We start from the raw sequence: 19383 nt of genomic DNA on the forward strand, positions 1-19383 counted from the left end.
AGGATCGACGTTGAACCATTCAAGACCTTGCGGATGAAGAGCGTATTGGTTATGGGACATGTCAACGAATGTTGACTGATGAATTGGGCATGTACCATGTCACCGCAAAATTAGTGCCAAGGATCTTGACTGCCGATCAGAAGGCACAGCATGTTGAAGTGTGCATGGACCTTCGTCGGACCGCATCTGATGATCCAACGTTCTTGTCACCAGTTGTCACCGGTGATAAGAGCTGGATTTATGGTTATGACCCAGAGACAAAGCAACAATCATCCCAGTGGAAGAGCCTGGGCTCTCCAAGACCCAAAACAGCGAGACAGGTGAAGAGCAAATTGAAGAGCATGATCATCATTTTCTTTGATACCAAGGGAACTGTGCACAAAGAATTTGTCCCACCCAACCGAACAGTGAATTATGCATACTACTGTGACATTTTGTGACGGCTCCGTGAAAATGTGCAGCGACAACGGCTCAAACTTTGGCATCAAGGGAATGCCTGCTGCTTCATGACAACGCACCCTGTCACATGTCCTTGCTCACCAGGACATTTTTGGCAAAAAACAACATGACGGTTGTACCCCACCCACCATACTCACCAGATTTGGCACCTTGCAACTTCGCGCTATTCCCAAAACTGAAACTCAAGTTGAAAGGCCGTCAGTTCGACACACTAGAAAGGATTCAAGAAGCATCACTGACGGTGATAAACACCCTCAAAGAACAGGACTTCCAGAAAACGATTTACCAGTGGCAGAAGCGCTGAGATTGGTGTGTACATGCACATGCGAACTACTTCGAGGGTGATGGTGACCATTAGTCCAAAGGTAAGGTTTTCAACAGATGGCAGCACCAGTCCCGAAAATTTTGGATAGCACCTTGCATATGGCAACTCCTCCTCTCTCTCCATAGTCTCTCTACCTACATGTGCTGAAAGCTTATATACACCTAGATTTATCTTTTCCATATCTGCGACTATAAGGTGTTCAGACAGGCATAGTACGTCTACACTACTGGCCATTAAAATTGCTACACCATGAAGATGACATGCTACAGACATGAAATTTAAGCGACAGGAAGAAAATGCTGTGATATGCAAATGATTAGCTTTTCAGAGCATTCACACAAGGTTTGCGCTGGTAGCGACACCTACAACATGCTGACATGAGGAAAGTTTCCAACCAATTTCTCATACACAAACAGCGTTGTTGTGATGCCTAGTGTAAGGAGGAGAAATGCGTACCATCACGTTTCCGATTTTGATAAAGGTCAGATTGTAGCCTATCGCGATTGCGGTTTATCGCATTGTGACATTGCTGCTTGCATTGGTTGAGATCTAATGACTGTTAGCAGAATATGGAATCGGTGGGTTCAGGAGGGTAATACAGAATGCCGTGCTGCATCCCAACGGCCTCGTATCACGAGCAGTCGAGATGACAGGCATCTTATCCGCATGGCTGTAATGGATTGTGCAGCTGCGTCTCGATCCCTGAGTCAGCAGATGGGGACGTTTGCAAGACAACAACCATCTGCACAAACAGTTCGACGACATTTGCAGCAGCATGGACTACCGGCTCGGAGACCATTGCTGCGGTTACCCTTGACGCTGCATCACAGACAGGAGCGCTTGTGATGGTGTACTCAACAATGAACCTGGGTGCACGAATGGCAAAACATCATTTTTTCGGATGAATCCATGTTCCTATTTACAGCATAATGATGGTCACATCCGTATTTGGCAACATCGCGGTGAACGCACATTGGAAGCATGTATTCGTCATCGCCATGCCGGCGTATCCCCCGGAGTGATGGTATGGGATGCCATTGGTTACACGTCTCGGTCAGCTCTTGTTCGCATTGACGGTACTTTGAACTGTGGACGTTACATTTCAGACGTGTTATGACCCATGGAACTACCCTTCATTCGATCCCTGCAAAACCCTACATTTCAGCAGGATAATGCACGACCGCATGTTGCAGGTCCTGTACGGGCCTTTCTGTATACAGAAAATGTTCGACTGCTGCCCTGGCCAGCACATTCTCCAGATCTTTCACCAATGGAAAACAGTCAATGGTGGCCGAGCAACTGGCTCATCACAATACGCCAGTCACTACTCTTGACGAACTGTGATATCGTGCTGAAGCTGCATGGGCAGCTGTACCTGTACACACCATCCAAGCTCTGTTTGACTCAATGCCCAAGCATATCAAGGCTGTTATTACGGCCAGAGGTGGTTGTTCTGGGTACTGATTTCTCAATATCTATGGACCCAAATTGCGTGAAAATGTAATCACACGTCATTTCTAGAATAATATATTTGTCCAATGAATACCCGTTTATCATCTGCATTTCTTCTTTGTGTAGCAATTTTAATGGCCAGTAGTGTATTCCAACCCCAGTTTCTAAATCTTCTAAACAAACAAGATCATCTACTTTGTTTTTTTAATCCCCTGATATCCTGATACAATATACCAACATTATTTTTCGCTGTATTTTTATTAGAATCTTATGCTATTTTAATATTTCTACTACCTGCCTGCCTGAGCTTCTCATCAAACTTAATTTTATTCAGTGTTGAATCATTGGACACTGATCTTTGCCTAACAAAGAGGTACTCCTATGAGTTTCAGTGCCCCTCACCCCTTAAAGATTTTGCTATCATCCTGGCCAATTTACCCTTTCCTACTGAGAGACCACGTTTTCCGAAGTCCTACCTACCATTACCCAATACCATCAACAGGACTCAAACCTATGCTTGACAAAGTAGCCTCCCAAAGCAGCTCCATATTGACCCTCCTGACAGAGCTGTTCAATTGGGGCCGATCATACCACATGAAAGAAACTAAGCCACCATTTGTATGATTTGTTGCAGATGCTATTTTGTACCGTCACTTGGTTAAGATTAGTTTACTTTGGTTATGAGATGTTTTGTAGATCATTTTCATGATTATGTTATCGATATGGTGTGGAACAAGCCAGATTACAAGATATATATACACACATCATGAATTGTGCTAATATTAATATTACTGAAAATTTTAGTTCTACACATGCAACTACATTTAGAGGTACAAATTATTATTATTATTATTATTATTATTTTTATTTTACTATTATCGTTTTTTACTAGTTCTGAAACAGAAACTCGTCCATGGAATAGAAGGACATGCACTGGCCTTGAAACAACTTGTGACCTGCAATATCTGGCTCATTCCTCTTCCATGGCTACTACCTAACAGCAGAACTTCCCTCCTGCTTTCTACTTTTTTGAAGCTGTTGGTTTGCTGTGAAAGTCTGTAGAGCACTGACTATACTTTCATCTACCTGAGCCTCTTCCTTATAGTAAGGCAAATCTCTTGGTTGTGCCAGTGATGAAACTGTCAGATACTGTTTTATGTGCCCCCTGTTCCTTGCTACCCCCCTTAACCTCATCAGTTCCTCCCTAGCACTATCCAGTTCCACCTCAAGGCCTTTAATCTTCCCTTCCTGTTCAGCTATTTTCATGTCTCTTGTACATACTCTGCAATAGTATGAAAGAGACCCATTTACTTACCCAATTCCCGTGCCATAACATTGCCCCTCCCTCCAATGTAAAGGCTGTTAGTGGCACCAGAGTTACTGTCCAATCCCTAATTAAGGAGACAGGAACTGAAATTGAGGGTAGCAAAGCAAAAGATGCAATGTTTAACTCAGTTTTCAAATGTCGTTTACAAAAGAAAATCCAGGAGAACTGCCTCAATTTAATCCTGTTATCACTGAAAAGATGAATGAATTAAGTGTTTGTGTCAGTGGTGAGAAAAAGCTGAAATCATTAAAATTAAACAAAGGTCCAGGCCCCAATGGAATCCCTGTCAGATCCTGTACTGAATTTGTGACTGAGTTAGCCCCTCTTCTAACTATAACCTATTGCAGATTCTTTGAACAAAAGGCCATGCCCAGTTCCTGGAAAAAGGCAGGTCACACCCACCTACAATAGCGTAGTAGAAGTGATCCACAAAATTATTGTCCAATATCCTTGACATTGATTTGTTGTACAATCTTAGAACATATTCTGAGCTCAAACATAATGAGGTATCTTCAACAGAATGACCTTCTCCATACCAATCAGCATAGATTTTGAAGACATCGATCATGTGACACCCCACTCGCACATTTCTCACATACTGACATACTGGAAACTTTGGATCACGGCAGCCAGTTAGATGCAGTATTTATTGATTTCTGAAAAGCATTTGACTCAATACCACACCTATCCTTGTTGTCAAAAGTATGATGAAATTGAGGTATCAAGTGACGTTTGTGACAGGATTGAGGTCTTTTTGATAGGAGGAAGCAGCATGTTATCTTTGATGGAGAGTTATTGTCAGATATAGAAGTAATTTCAGGTGTGCCCAGGGAAGTGTGTTGGGGCCCTTTCTTCTATATTAATGACCTTGCAGACAATATTAATAGTAAAATCAGGCTTTTTGCAGGTGATGCAGTAATCTATACTGAAGTACAGATATATAAAATTTTGTACTTCACAAAATGAAAAAAATTTGGTATCCTGTGACTATTATATCAATGAGTCCCTGTTGGATTCGGCCAACTCATACAAACACCTGGTGTAATACTTCATAGGGATATGAAATGGAGTGATCACATAGGTTCAGTCCTGGGTAAAACAAGTGGTGGACTTAGGTTTATAGGTAGAATACTGGGGAAGTGCAATCAGTCCACAAAGGACATTACTTACACATTACTCAAGCGACCAGTTCTAGAATATTTCTCAAGAGTGTGGGACCCGTACGAGATAGGACTAACAGGGGTTATTGAACATATACAGAGAAGGGCAGCACAAATGGTCACAGGTTTGTTTAATCCATGGGAGAGTATCAGAGGTACTGAATGAACTGAACTGGAAGACTCTTGAAGACAGACATAAACTATTCTGAGAAAGTCTATTAACAAAGTTTCAAGAACTGGCTTTAAATGATTCCTCTAGGAATATACAACCTCCTATGTATTGCTCACACAGGGATTGTGAGAATAAGATTAGAATAATTACTACACGCACAGGGGCATTCAAACAATGTTCCTTCCTGCACTCAATATGTGAATGGAACAGGAAGAAACCCCAATAACTGTTACAATGGGACATACCCTCTGCCATGCACTTTGCAAAGGTTTTCAGAGCATAAATATTGAAGTACTGGGTGACAATCACTGAACTACATGGAAAAAAAATTACAGCATGCACACACTTTATTTAACAAGTAAACGCCACTAAAGGTATTTGGATATAGGTTACGACATGTTTGGTAAGCCTGTCATCATTGGTGGTGAAGTGGCACAGACGAATAGCGAAATTCTGAATGACCCGTTGACATGTCGGAACATAGATGCTGTCGATGACCACCTGAATGGCTGTTTTTATTTCATCAGTTGTTTTGGGCTTATTGCTGTATGCCTTGCCTTTAATGTAGTCACACAAAAAGGAGTCGCATGTGTTGAGGAGTCGCATGTGTTGAATCTAGAGAATATGGCGGCCAATCGAGGCCCATGCCAGTGGCCTCTAGGTACTCCAGAGCCAGAATGCGGTCCCCAAAGTGCTCCTCCAGGACATCAAGCACTCTCAAGCTCTGTCTTGTATGAACCACATCTTGTCAAAATCTGGGTCACTGGATTGAGGGAATGAAATTATCTTTCAAAACCGTCACTGTGCCATCAAGGAATATTGCACTGATTATTCCATGACTGGATGTTGCACACCACATACTCACCTGTTGATGTTGAACAGACTTCTTCGTCGTGAAATGCAGAGTCTCAGTCCCCTAAATGTGCCAAGTTTGCTTATTGATGAACTGATCCAAATGAAAGTGGTCTTTGTCGCTAAACCAAACCATGCAATTCCCATCTTGCTCTGCAGCCAACTGCGCAATTTGAACATCCTAAAGCAAATAATGCAGCATGTTCATGTTCATGTTCAAATGAGCGTGGAGGAAGCCACATGCAGTTGCCCCCTAGGTTGAAAGCTGTTACTTTGACATCTGCTGCCTTTCCCTATAACTACAAGTACCAAGAAATTCAAGTGAGCACAGACACTAGATTTGCTCCTCTGATAACCACACTATTCACATATCGTATATGTTAACAGTGTGGATATCAGAGGAGTGCATCTGGTGTCTGTGCTCACTTGAATTGAATATATCGTATATGTTCACATAATAAATATATATGTATCTACAATCCAGTTGTACTTATTTATAAAGTACAGAAGAATAAATAACACTCAAGACCAAAATTAGTTCATGAATGTTTTTTACAAATTTGCCAACCAGAAACCCCTCAACTACAATACATAATTATGATGGTAACATAGGTGGGCTGGACATATAGTTAGGTGAATGACCAGTAGATGGACAATAGTTGTTCTTTGCTTGATTACAAGAGACAACTAAAATGGTGACCTAAGGGAGGGTGGACAGATGAATTAGAAAACAAGCAGGAGTAACATAAAGCTTATAGCTAAAAGCCATAACACTTGCAAAAGTGGGGAGGATGCATTTGGCCTATTTTTAAAGAATGTATTTAACTAGAAAGATAACACATTTACAATATTAAAAATACTAACTACTACATAAAATAATTGTACAAAAAGTTAAATTTAAATAAGCATAAAAATGAACAGAAATGCTTTAGAATTGATATTATTATTACCCCTCAACTAAATAAATGATTTTTTACCAGCAGTCTCTTTATTTTAGAAAACTCATTATTCATTCTCTTTCATTTTCTTCTGGTAACATTGACAAAGAGGAGAGCCATTTCTGTCTTATTATAGAGCATAAGAAATTTTTATTATTATTTTTATTTTGGAAAAAGAATGATCACCTTTCGCAACAGTCATGAATACTCCACAATGGCTGAATGTATATTCAGATAATTCTATGCTATAGACTTGTGTTTTATTAAAGACAGCTCTGTTAATTCTTGTACATGAGACTGTTTCAGTTAAAATATCCTAATTAGTATCAGAAACAGAGAAGAAATGTCATGGTAAACTTGAAGCGTTTCATTTTTATCAGAGGTAGTAGATATGAACTTAGGTTGTGTGCGTGCGTGTGTGCGCGCGCGCACATCCCCCCCCCCCCCCCCCACACACACACCTGTGACATCATTCTTGCCTTGAATCTTTGTTAAGTACAAAGTGTCACTCTAAATCTAGTAACTGTATAAGTCAGCATCTTCTCCTGTCCTCTGGGGTAGCATGGTTCAAATCACTGTGTCAGGCCCAGCCATCCAGATTTAGGATTTCCATGGTTATCCTAAATCACTTAAGCAAAATATTAGGATGAATGCTTTGAAATGACACAATCACTTTCTTTCTCCAATTTGAGTTTGTGTTCCATCTCTAATGACTTTATTACTGATGAGATGTTAAGCCCTGATCTTCCTTCCTTTGAAGTGCTTCTTTAGTCGTTAAGAGTATCTACATTCAGAAGCCCATCTTTTATGCTTGTTGAAAGCATCATCCAGCAGTTTGTTAAATGACCTTTTCATGTTAGTTATTTCTAACAGTGCTTAGCTATATGCAGCTGCAAAATATGTAGGGCTACTCCCAAGTTACGAGATATTACATGCTGTATTGATTTGTTATGGTACTTAGTGTTGGGTTACTACAAGAATAATAGAGCTTAAACTTTCTTTTTAAGACCTATTGCTTCACTTCATTAATTAGATGTCTTGTTTGTGAGTAACAATCCTGCCAGAGCCATAAAACAATGAGTCTTTCTTCATGTGCACGGATGGTCTCATGGCTTCCAGCCCAACACATTGTATTTAGTAATACTAACATTATCTTGGAAATACTCATAGAACAGGTTTTGAAAATCCTGCTGCACCTACCAAAATAATTGTTCCGAAAAACAGAGCTGTTTCTTGGCTAGACTTGAATTAGTCTTTAAGAAGTTGACTATATTATGACTTACTTTCGCTGTGACATTTGGTCATATTTTGTTCTTGGGGTTCTATGGATTCTATTTCTCTTATGGTAATTAACAAATTTTGTTCTCAAATAGTCTAATTTTATATCACAATCAGTGAAAGACTGAAATATAGATGATTGTAGAAACTGAGGCTGAAAAACAGCCACCATAAGTATGCAAAGAACGATAAAGAAAAATAATGTCAAACAATATACAAATATGTGATCCATTATGGCCTTCCAAAATGACAGGGAAGACCCTTGTCAGACATCTATTTGAATTATGGATTTTATTCTGAAAAATGAAACACATAATCTATAAGGGTGCACAAAAAGTGTCTGTCAATCCATAAAAAAGAAACACCTTGGTGATACTAAGTGATGAATGTGAAATGGTTATGATAAACATAAAAAAGTTATTTCTAAATTTTAATACTGTGAAGTTCATTTTTACAGATAATACTGAAAGACGTATTTTTTTTCCTATGCTAATTTCTTTATCATGAGAAAGCCATGGACATTGTGAAAGCTAAGATGATACTGAATGATCTACTTATGTATGCAAGTCTGCTGAATTCCAGCAACATAATTTCTGTTTATTTGTGGATTGTTCAGGACTGCTAAATTGCTTTTAAGTAAATCTTACACAATAGTTATTCATGTGTTACATGATGATCTGAGAGATTTCACAGTTATCTTGTACTACAGACTTGAGAAGGTACACATATACACAGATTATTTCACTTAGCCTTAGATATATAATCATAAATTCATTTACAGTGTTCTTCTCATAGTGTGTGCTTGAAATGGTAATCAGTATCAACATAACCAGGTGGGAGCACCAGCTCTGTGTAGTGCTGCGTGTGGCGAAATCCTTGGGGTGGGACACTGCCGCGGACCACTGTGATGGGTTGTGTTGCTGGATATGGTGGATCCAAAGGCCCAGCAAAATCCTCCAGGTATAGGTCAGGGCTGTTCGACAAACAAACTGTTGTCAGTATGGGTTAAGTTTCTGTATATCAATATATCGGTGATCCTGAACAATTTGCATGAAGGTGGTGTGAGTAGTTCCTTAACACATATCACACTATGGTGAGTAAAAAAAAAAAAATGTTATGCACAGATATCAAATTGTTAACTACGGTTATTATTGACAGCTGAGACAGGGTTCAAGATACTAGATGGGCAGGTAACAATACATCTATAGTTAAGAGCAGTAACCTGAAATGAAATGAAATAAAAGGGAAAAAAAACTTTGCGATATCATGTCAAGCAGTGTCACACATTAGTTTGGATAGGGAAGACGGCACAAGACAAAAGAAATATGGAGGTTACAGCATTTGAGATAGAGGGGAAGGAAAGCAGACGTGAAGGGAGAGGGGAAAATGAGTGTGTGTGTGTGTGTGTGTGTGTGTGTGTGTGTGTGTGTGTGTGTGTGTATGTGGGGGGAGGGGGGGGGGAACTTTCTCAGATGGGAGAGGGAGGAAGGAAGGAAGAGTGGAAGGAGGAGGCAGCGGAAACAGGTTAGCAGAGGCTTGAATAGTTTCCAGCACCAGGCTGGATCTGTTTGGAACATAAGCCTATCCATCTAGCCATGTTTTCTCACCACCTTCTGTGTTTGCTCTGGTTCTCACCTCTGTAAGTGCCCATATCGTCCTAGTCATGATGTTCCTGTCCTACCCTGCAAGTTCCTCTTTCACTATTTTCCTTGCCCTTTCATTCCTCATCCTATTTCTTCTTGTTGCTCATTTCCTACTTCTGAGGAACTTCATTTCAGATGCACAGGTCAGTATTGGGATGTAGTAACTTCTATATATTACTTTCTTGCTTTTTGGTAAGACGTCTTTGTTCCAAACCAGGATACTGACACTTTGCAGGAATGCTTCTCCCTGTCTGCTACGTTCACTGATCTCTTTTTCATTTCTTCCATTTTCCTCTATCACATTTCCCAAGTACTTGACACTCTGTTTCTTATTTGATTTTTCACCTGTGATTCTTATTCTGCCAGTTGGTCTATCTTTCTTTCTAGTTGTAACCAGGATCTCACATTTATTGACATTAAATTTCATTTCATACTGTCTCATAGTTTCTCTCCAAGCATCCAGCTGTTCCTAATCTCCTCCTCCTTGTTTTCCTAGGTCATCAAGTCATCTGTGAATGCCATTGCATTCATCTTGTCTCCTCCAGTTTTTTTTTCTGCCACCTTAATCATTATCTCATCCAAGACCATAATGAAGAGGAGAGGTGACAATGCACTCCCGTGTTTCACACCATTTGTTTGCTGGAACCAATCTATCCTTTCATTTCCCACTTTCATACAACTCAGACTTCCACAGTAAATTTCCTCCACTCTGCTTGTTGTCTCTCTTTCCACTCCCTTCTTTTCTAGTGCTTCCTAGACCTTTCTTCTACAGATGCTATCAAATGCCTTATCTATATTGAAAAAGGCTGTCAAAAAATCTCCTATTTATGGTGGTGCTCCTGGAGCTGCCTCACTGCAAATATCGGGTCAAAAGTTGATCTCCCAGGTCTGAAGCAATGCCATTCTTCTGTCAATTCATCCTTGACCTTTGTTTGGATTCTACTTTCCAGGATCTTCTCATATACTTTGGCAGAGTGTGGTATCAGTGTGACTCCCCTGTAGTTTCTACAACCCTTTCTACTCCCTTCCTGGAGTATAGAGGCAATTACTGCCCTCTTCCAGTCTGCAGGAATCTTCTTCTCATTCCATACCACCATTATCACATGAGCCATGCGTGGTTTGTGTTTGTGCCATATCTCATTTGACATCCTGTTTTTACTGTACTACCACCTCGTTATGTTAATTTCAATTGCTAGTGTCACTGAGTTACCGCCTTGCCCTGCCCGTGAGCAACAGCAGTGGTGCTTATCAATATAAGCCCTGGCATATTGTCTTTGCTGACTGCTATTACTTCCCGGTTGTTGTGTGTTGTGAGTTGTGAGTTAGTTCGGATCTGCCACTCAATTGGAACGGGCTAGCAGTGGAGTTTGGACCTGGCAGTGTTTGAGTTTGCATGCGGCACAAGTTCAGTCGGGGCACAGCAGCAGTGAGGTCTGGACCACCACGACTCGCCCAATGCTTGCCGACACACACGATTGGAGTGGGGACGGCTTTGGTTGCTCTCGTCGTCGGTTGGTCGTCTTGCTGGAAAATGTGTATTTGGCTGGCGATCTATTATGGGTTGGCTGTGTGTGCCAACTTGTGATTCGTCCCTGTTTTGTACAGGCACTGCCGTTAGCATTGTCTAGTTCTTCATGGATGTCTTCGTCAAACTGTGTGTAGTTTGTGTGATTTTGACTGACAAGTTATTTTAAATGTTGTCGGCATACTGGCTCTGAGGAGCTGGTCAGTTAGTGTGGATCAGGCAGGAAATCTCAGTGTGGCACAGTGGGCCAGGCGGTGTTGGAGTGTGTGGGAGATGTTCCAATTGCTACGGGGTTCATGGCTCACAAACCCAGGACATCAAAGTTGAGTGGGGATTTAATTACTGAAGCCAGACTGTTCACATTGTGCCGTTGGTTTTCCTGGTTGGCTGTTAGGGGTATTACCATGAGCAACAGCGAGTGTTCGAGTAGGTGAAAGTTTGGCTATGATCTGGTGGAGTTTAACTAATTTTGGTTATTTGAAGTCCAAGTGCACTGGTGGAATTTTCTGTCTTGTGGCCGTTAGCATTCCGGTTACCTGCCCTGGCCACTGACGAAAAATTCAGGCAGTGTCCTTTCCTCACCATGTGGATGGCTACACCTTTTATGTTTTGGCTTTGGAGTTCCTTGTGCACTGGTTGGGTGGAAAGCAAGTCGTCTTGTCAGTGGGTCCGTTGACTGTCTCTTGGTTGGGTTGCCGGCAGATTGGATATAGTTGGGCTGACTACCTGTCTTCCCTAAGCAAACGTTAATACTTAAAGTGCAGTCCGACCCCCAGAAACTTCTGAGCACTGCTGGCTGTACTGCCTTTTCTTATTGGTGTTTTATTGTGTATTTTAATGGCTTATAGCCAATGGTTTGAATTTGTATGCTTTTAGTTGGATTTTAAATAATGGTCCTTCAGTTCCTTACTTGTCAAGTCTTGCATTGTTTGGGCCTTCAGCCTCATTTAAAATATTTTTGACTTACAATCCCCTTGTGAACCCTTTCCACAATTCCAGCTACCTGTTCTGTCCTGCGGACTTAAGCAGGGCGTTTCAGCCACTGTTTGCAAACCTCCCCTGCTGCATTCACCATTTCAACACTTACATCAATACCTGGTGCCTTTCCTCCTTTCACTTTGTCCTGTGCCATTCCCCATTTCTTTACATGTAAGGTCCACCCCATTACCTCCCCTCCCCCATCCTAGAGTTAATTTCTCTTTCCTAGTTCCTGTTTCCTGTCTCCAAGTTGGTTTGGATTTTACAAGTGATTAAAGAATTTCTTCTAACTTATCTTCAGTGTCTCTTTGTTATTAACCTTCCCGTTTCTATCCATTTTTGTCCTGTCTCAAAACGTCTCCGCTCACTTTTGACTATTCCATATAGAACTTTCTGATTTCCTCTGCTGTCTTGCTCCATCATCTTTGTCCATTCTTGCATCCACTTTCTTCTCTCATCAGCCACCATCTTCTTTGTCTCTTTCTTCTTTTTCTTATCTCCTCTCCTGCTAATTTATTCCATTCTCAGAACTGCAGTCTGCAGGCCTTGTTCTTCCTTCCCACTGTCTATTTGACTCTTTCATTCCACGATGGTGTCTTTTTCTACCATTTTCTGCCACTTGTCCTTCAGCATACAGTGACTACAGCTTCTAACACAGCACTTTTAAATTGTCCTCATTCCTCTTCTCCTAGTTTTGGTTCTTCATATTGTAGTGATTTGAGAGTCCGTAGCTCCTGGTCTTGTAGTAGTGTTCTCGCTTCCTGTGCATGGGGTCCCGGGTTCAATTCCCGGCGGGGCCAGGGATTTTTTCCCTGCCTCAAGATGACTGGGTGTTGTTGTGTCATCTTCATCATCATCATCATCATCATCATCATCATTCATCCCCATTATGGTCGGAGAAAGGCAATGGCAAACCACCTCCGCTAGGACCTTGCCTAGTACGGTGGTGCGGGTCTCACGCATCGTCCCCTATGCTCCTCAGAATATGAGACATCATCATCATCAGTGATTCGAGAATTTCTGTGTAAATTCTACCGTCTCAAACACAGGATATATCTAGAATGAGTGTGGGATGGTAGAATCATACCTACTGCACGTCACATGTTTGTGTGTGCAGGTTTAATTAGTAGTAATGAGGAAAACGTTGTTTGACCTGGATCCAGGGCCAGGGCTCAGGTCATGGAAATACATTAGGACGCCATTTTCCATATAAGTATGTTAACTTTACGCACAAAATATCCACAAAGGAATGGTTGTTGCTTGAAGACCCAAGCTCAGCTACTAATAACCCACAATTCCGAGATTAACATATTTATAGATTTGGGAAGTGAGGTATCACTCATCTCAAATGCATTCTTTAACTTGATACAGAATAAACAGCACTTACCGTTATTGCCAGTGACTGGAGTATACATAATCGGGATAACGGGAACAAAAAGTAAACTTGTAAAATACGAAAATCAAGTGAACTGCAGTATTGGAAATACGTTATTTTGTCAAATGCTATTAATAGTAGAGAATATTAATAGAGATGTACTGTTTGGTTTAAATTGGTTGTTAGAATTTAAAGTCATCTTAAACTTTGATAAATATCTTCTTTGTTTTGGTAAAGGGGACAGTAGATAATGGACACCTTTTGTGACAAATAGTCACTTTGAGGAACAAACAACTGAGTGTCAGTGTCTGTGATTAACAGCTACAGCTCAATTATCACCAAAAATCAATACTTTTGATCAAGGAACACACAGAGCTAATATACAAGACAAAGTTAATGAATCATTAATATTAACAGATCAACAAAGGCAAGATTTATATAAAATTTTAAAGGAGTATGAAGTAGTGTTTTCCAACTGTCCAGGTAACATCAGCGACTATATTTGTAAGTTCAAAATCAAAGATGACACTCCATTCTTTTGCAAACGGTATCCAATACCGGTGAGTTTGAAGGAAGCAGTTTGGGATGAGATTAACAAAATTATTTATAATAATATTATAGAACGAAGTTCCTAGTAATAAATGATACCCTGGTTGTGGTGAAGGAAACTACAGGTGGGGTACAATTAGTTTTAGACACTTGAACATTTAACCGACATATAGAGACGGAGAGAGACCAACTGATTAATATTGACAAATTGCTGTCCAAATTTGAAAAGGCAAGACTCTTTAGCATGATGGATTTGACTGTGGGATATTGGCAAATAAAATTACATCCAGAATCCAAAAAGTATACAGCCTTTTTGTTTGATGGAAAATCCTATCATTTCAAATGTATTGCCATTTGGACTTAATATCTCTGTGTCCATATTTATAAGTGTGTTAGATGAAGCACTAGGGAGAGACTTATTGAAGGATTTGATAATATATGTAGATGATATCCTAATAATATCAGCTACTTGGGAGGAACATTGTCTAACTTTGTGCAAGACTCTGAAAAAATTTAAAGAGAAAGGTATTACGGTGAAGTTGACAAAATCGTTTCCTACGTGCCAAGAACTTAAGTTCTTAGGGCATATTGTAGGGGTAGAGGGAATTAGACCAGACCCTGAACATATAAAAACTATCAAATAATGTCCACGCTCCAGAAATGTAAGACAATTAAAAGGATTTTTAGGTATGGACGGATACTATCGATGATACGTACGAGGGCAGGAGTTAAATGACCTGAGACATTTATGTTTATTAAAAAAGGGAGTACTGTGGACTTGGGATCAAGGTGCTAATGATGCATTTGAAAACGTTAAGAGTGCTTATTGAGGCACCCATATTACATCATCCAATTTCGAAAGATGCATTGGCTATGGTATTGCTGCCGAACTTTTCCAAGGAGAACGGGATCCGAGTAATGTACGACACAGAACCATAGCTTTTGCTAGCTGTAGCCTAAATAAGTATGAACTAAATTACACAGCTACTGAAAAAGAACTATTGGCGATTGTGTGGAGTATTCAAAAGTTTCAAACACTAGTATGGGGGTCACAAATCCATATTTGTACTGATCATCAAGCTTTATCCTTTCTGATGAGTAGTTGATTACTACACAGTTGGTTGATGTGCTGGATGCAAGATGCAATACGTAAAAGATTCCGAAAATATAGTACCTTATGCATTATCGAGGCTACCCATAGGAATGGAAGACTTGAAAGGTATGGAAGGGCCCAGCATTATTTTTGCCATTAATTTTATGTCAGCAGAATATCCGAATACCAGGTTCAAAGAATAACAGAGAGTATCCATCATGATCTTTATTTCACAGAAATATTTTCTATGTGTATCCAGAACTTGTTACCTCCGAATCAATTGGGAAAATGGAAAATTGTAGATCATAACTTGTTTTGGAGGGACAGTGTAACATCACAGTGTTGGCATTTATGTATTCCGAAGGTAATGGAAGACGAATTTGTATGGTATGTTCACACAGGGTATGGACACTTCAGAATCAAAAAATGCATATGAATAAATTTATATAAATATGAAATTCATATGAATAAATTTTATTATTTCAAGAAACTAGGGCATAAAATAGCATAGTTGATTAGAACTTGTGAAACTTGCCAGAAAGTAAAAGAGAGTAATACTCATGTGAAATACAGAATGTATCCAATTATCCCTAAGTCATTACATGACGTTACAGCCATAGATTTCTTTGGACCAGTTCCACAAGGAAAGGGAAAGTATCACATATTTTGGTTATCGTAGATTGCTGGTCAAAATACGTTAAACTGTATTCTATTAAAACAGCAAATACGCAAATGGTTATACACTGTTTACAACAATACTTTCTAGAGGTAGGTAAACCAAAACGGTTTCTTACAGATAATGGACCACAATTTGTGAGCAACAAATTTAGAGAATTCCTAGCGTGGGAAAGTATTTGACAAGTGTTAATATCCAATTATAACCTGTGATCATATCTGTGTGAATGGGTACTGAAACAATTAGGAAATTATGTCATACATACAGCCATGAAAAACATACTTCGAGGGCAATGAAAAGTAAGGACTTTGAACTTATCCTAAATTAACTACCCCATTTATCGACTGGGTTGACATCTTTAGATGTTATAGGCAAACATTTTGTAGGAAAACCTTTAATTAAGTAGTTTTTTGTCCTGAACAGCCTAGTGTCAATTACGAAGTAAATCAGAAAGTACTTTAAAGAATTTAAATGAAAAGGCGCAACAAAGAGTAAGTAAGCATAATGAAAAGGCCGTGGAACCTCAGTACCAAGTCAATGACCTGATTCTTATAAAACATCTTCCCAACTCGACGCTGAGGAAAGGGACCATACCAGGTACAAACTGTGGTCCATCCTAAGATGTTACTTTTAGTAGATCCCACAACTGGATTACAGAAGGGGAAATACAATGTAAAGGATGTAAAACTGTATATCCCCCATGGACGTTAACATTCTGAGTTAATGGGCAGAGTAACAACCATCGGATCCCGAGTTGTTTTCGGTGTTTTTTCCAAATACTTTCCAGCATTGAATTCCTTTAAAATCTAAAACTATCCTATAATCTTATTGTTAAAAAAAATGAATGTGGCCATTAAAAAGAGAACAACTTAAGAGAATCACAAAAAAATGATGTCTAGGCAAAATAAATTGAATAGAGCATCATACAGTGTGTCCCAAAAAGAATAACCCGATTTTAAATGAATTATTTATTAGGAAGAAGAGCTTAACACTAACAAATTGCATAATAAATTACTCAGAAAAGAAAGAATCATAAATGTTCAATATGTCCTCCATTGGCTGCATGGACGACATCTAGCCGATAGCCGATTTCATCGCAAACTGAGCATAAGACGTTTCTGTCACTGAAGCTACAGCAGCTGATATTCTGGTTTTTAGTTCATCAGTGTCATGAGGTAAGGGAGGAACTTATACACATTGTTTAACATACCCCCACAGGAAGAAATCACATGGTGTTAAGTCAGGGGACCTAGGAGGCCAAGAGTGTAAAGCCTGGTCCTGCGTCCCTGTATGCCCTATCCAACATTGAGGCATGTTGCCATTGAGGAAACTGTGCATGTTGTTTTGCCAGTGCGGTGGTGCTCCATCTTGCTGATAGACGAAATTGTCAGACTCAGGTTGTGGGAATAACCAGTTCCGTAGCATTGCAAGATATGAGTGTCCTGTTATGGTTTCTTCCTGAAAAAAGTAGGGTCCATAATCCTTGCTTTGCAAAACAGCACAAAAAACCACTCACTTGGTGAATGACGTTCGTGTTCAATTGTTTCATGAGAATTTTCACGCCTCCATATATGCACATTACAACGGTGAACTTCACCGCTAATATGGAAAGTTGGCTCATCACTGAATATCAATCATCACATAAAAGTGTCATGTTCCATGTCCTCTAGAATAGAATTGCTGAAGTCCATTCGCTCTTCACTTTGTCAGTATGTTGAAGAGCTTGTACCAGTTGTAATCGGTATGGTTTGAGAACTAAATGATTCCATAACACATGTCACACTGTCACGCCAGCTGTCGCAAGTTCTTGGCTAGCATGACGCGTAGACTTGTGGGGCCTCCACTCAAATGCTCGTCGGATTTGTTCCACTGTTTATTCAGGAATGCATGGCCTCCATATCACTGAACATGTGAAAAGTGTTTATGGAAATAATCATTACAATTTACCTGGCACTTCCTCATAGATGATGGTTGCTCAACTAATTCGAAACAGTGTGCAGCAGAATTGAAGCAATAAGCAGGAGAATACATTACTACTTTCCCTCCATCACAACAAATAAGTCTCAGTTAATTTAAGGTCCTATCTTGTATACTCTACAAGCCACCTTACAGAGTGTGTGCAGAGAATAACTTTGTTCCTGTACTCCCCATTTTTTGTGCCCTTCCTGGATGGTACATGGGATGTGCTGTAGTCACAAGGCAGTGGAATCTCCAATGGAATGGGAAGAACCAATCAGAGACCGCAGTCAGGGAGGACACAAGGTCAAAGGAAGGAACAAACAAGAAGTGTCATAGTGTCCTAGGTTATCACACGAGATGGACAAGTGAACGACAAGTAAATTACAAAGAGTGACCAAGCTAGACACCAAGACTATGCAGTAACATAGTACAGACAATCTGGGGTCAGGTGTGGTAGCAACTATACAGTGCAGCTGTAATTATCTTGGCTGCAGCGAGAGCTGTAGGCTGAAGCATTCATGGGAGGAACTACAGGTGATTCTATCTTGGCTGTTGCAGTGTTTCATAAGCACTGCCACTGCCTATTGGCCATCTTGTTCAATTTATTCTGGTGGGCATTCAATGCAACAGCATGGGCTTGGTTTTCAGAGTGTTTTTGCTACTTCTAAACCATAAAAGTTTAAATTGCCTCAGGTGTAAGTAATAAGCAAGCAGTCATTCCAACCTTGTTATGAATGCTGTGGCACGCAAATGTGAACCCTTGCTGCTGTAATCAATCTTGGGCTGTATTATTCCTCCAGGTCCACTGATGGTGCTGATTGGTGGACTGCTGGGAGTAGCCACATTGTGGATGCGGATCAAATTTTGTTGCTTTCTTTTGAAGTATGCCACAGCATATGAGAGTGCAGATGTCAGCACAAATAGGGCAATCAGTGTAATGCCTAACCTGTGTTGAAAATCACTTTATTATTCACAAAACAGTAAAAGAATGTCATTTGTATTTTTATGTGTTATATTTTAATTGAGATTACCAGAAGTACCAGGTTTCCCAAAGTTCTTCGTGCCTTCTGTTGTACACACAGCACCGGTATGTGTTATTACAGCAGTATGGGATATCTGTTGAGCACCTGTTTGGAAAAAAAATACTGAAATGATCATTTATCAGTATCAATATATTTCAGTCAATTGTGTGTAATTGTTACAAAGGTTTTCTATCTTGGTAATTAAATTAATATAACAATAAGAGTTCTGATAGCCATAAGTTTATTTTGTATAGCTCATAGCACTCAGCTACAGCAAGTGTACATCAAAACAAACCACAAATACTCAATCATCGGTACCAACACACTATGTGGTAACAGTGATGCAAATCATCAGAGTCCATTTTTTGCTTTTATTTGAGATAAAATGGAGTTTCTGTCCCAGCACTTACTTTGTTGATATAACAACGTTAGCCACAAGTTCAATAGCCCTGCAGTCATGAACTGTTTGTGCCATCAACAGATGAACCTGAAACATGAATGAAATCTGAAATACAGAAGTCATAAATAGATAAAAATTTGGTAACTATTGTTACTGACAGTAATTACTTAGTGTAGCAGCTGGTTCTATATTAACCAATC

At 39.9% G+C, this 19383-nt stretch overlaps 1 protein-coding gene across 3 annotated transcripts in view; it reads right to left on the reverse strand.

Annotated features, from left to right (window-relative positions):
* Positions 1-7158: 7158 nt before the first annotated feature.
* Positions 7159-19383, reverse strand: part of LOC126176862 (uncharacterized) — a 50068-nt gene continuing 37843 nt past the window's right edge. For all 3 annotated transcript variants that reach the window (XM_049924053.1, XM_049924051.1, XM_049924052.1), the window contains 4 exons: positions 19194-19270; positions 18793-18888; positions 18486-18707; positions 7159-8936 (listed from right to left, as the gene is read on the reverse strand). In XM_049924053.1, coding sequence (XP_049780010.1) covers positions 8753-8936; positions 18486-18707; positions 18793-18888; positions 19194-19258 — 567 coding nt within the window. In that variant the 5' untranslated portion in view covers positions 19259-19270 and the 3' untranslated portion in view covers positions 7159-8752. The remainder of the gene's footprint in view (positions 8937-18485; positions 18708-18792; positions 18889-19193; positions 19271-19383) is intronic.

The sequence above is a fragment of the Schistocerca cancellata genome, chromosome 3 (genome assembly GCF_023864275.1).
Source record: "Schistocerca cancellata isolate TAMUIC-IGC-003103 chromosome 3, iqSchCanc2.1, whole genome shotgun sequence".
NCBI classification, from domain to species: domain Eukaryota; kingdom Metazoa; phylum Arthropoda; class Insecta; order Orthoptera; family Acrididae; genus Schistocerca; species Schistocerca cancellata.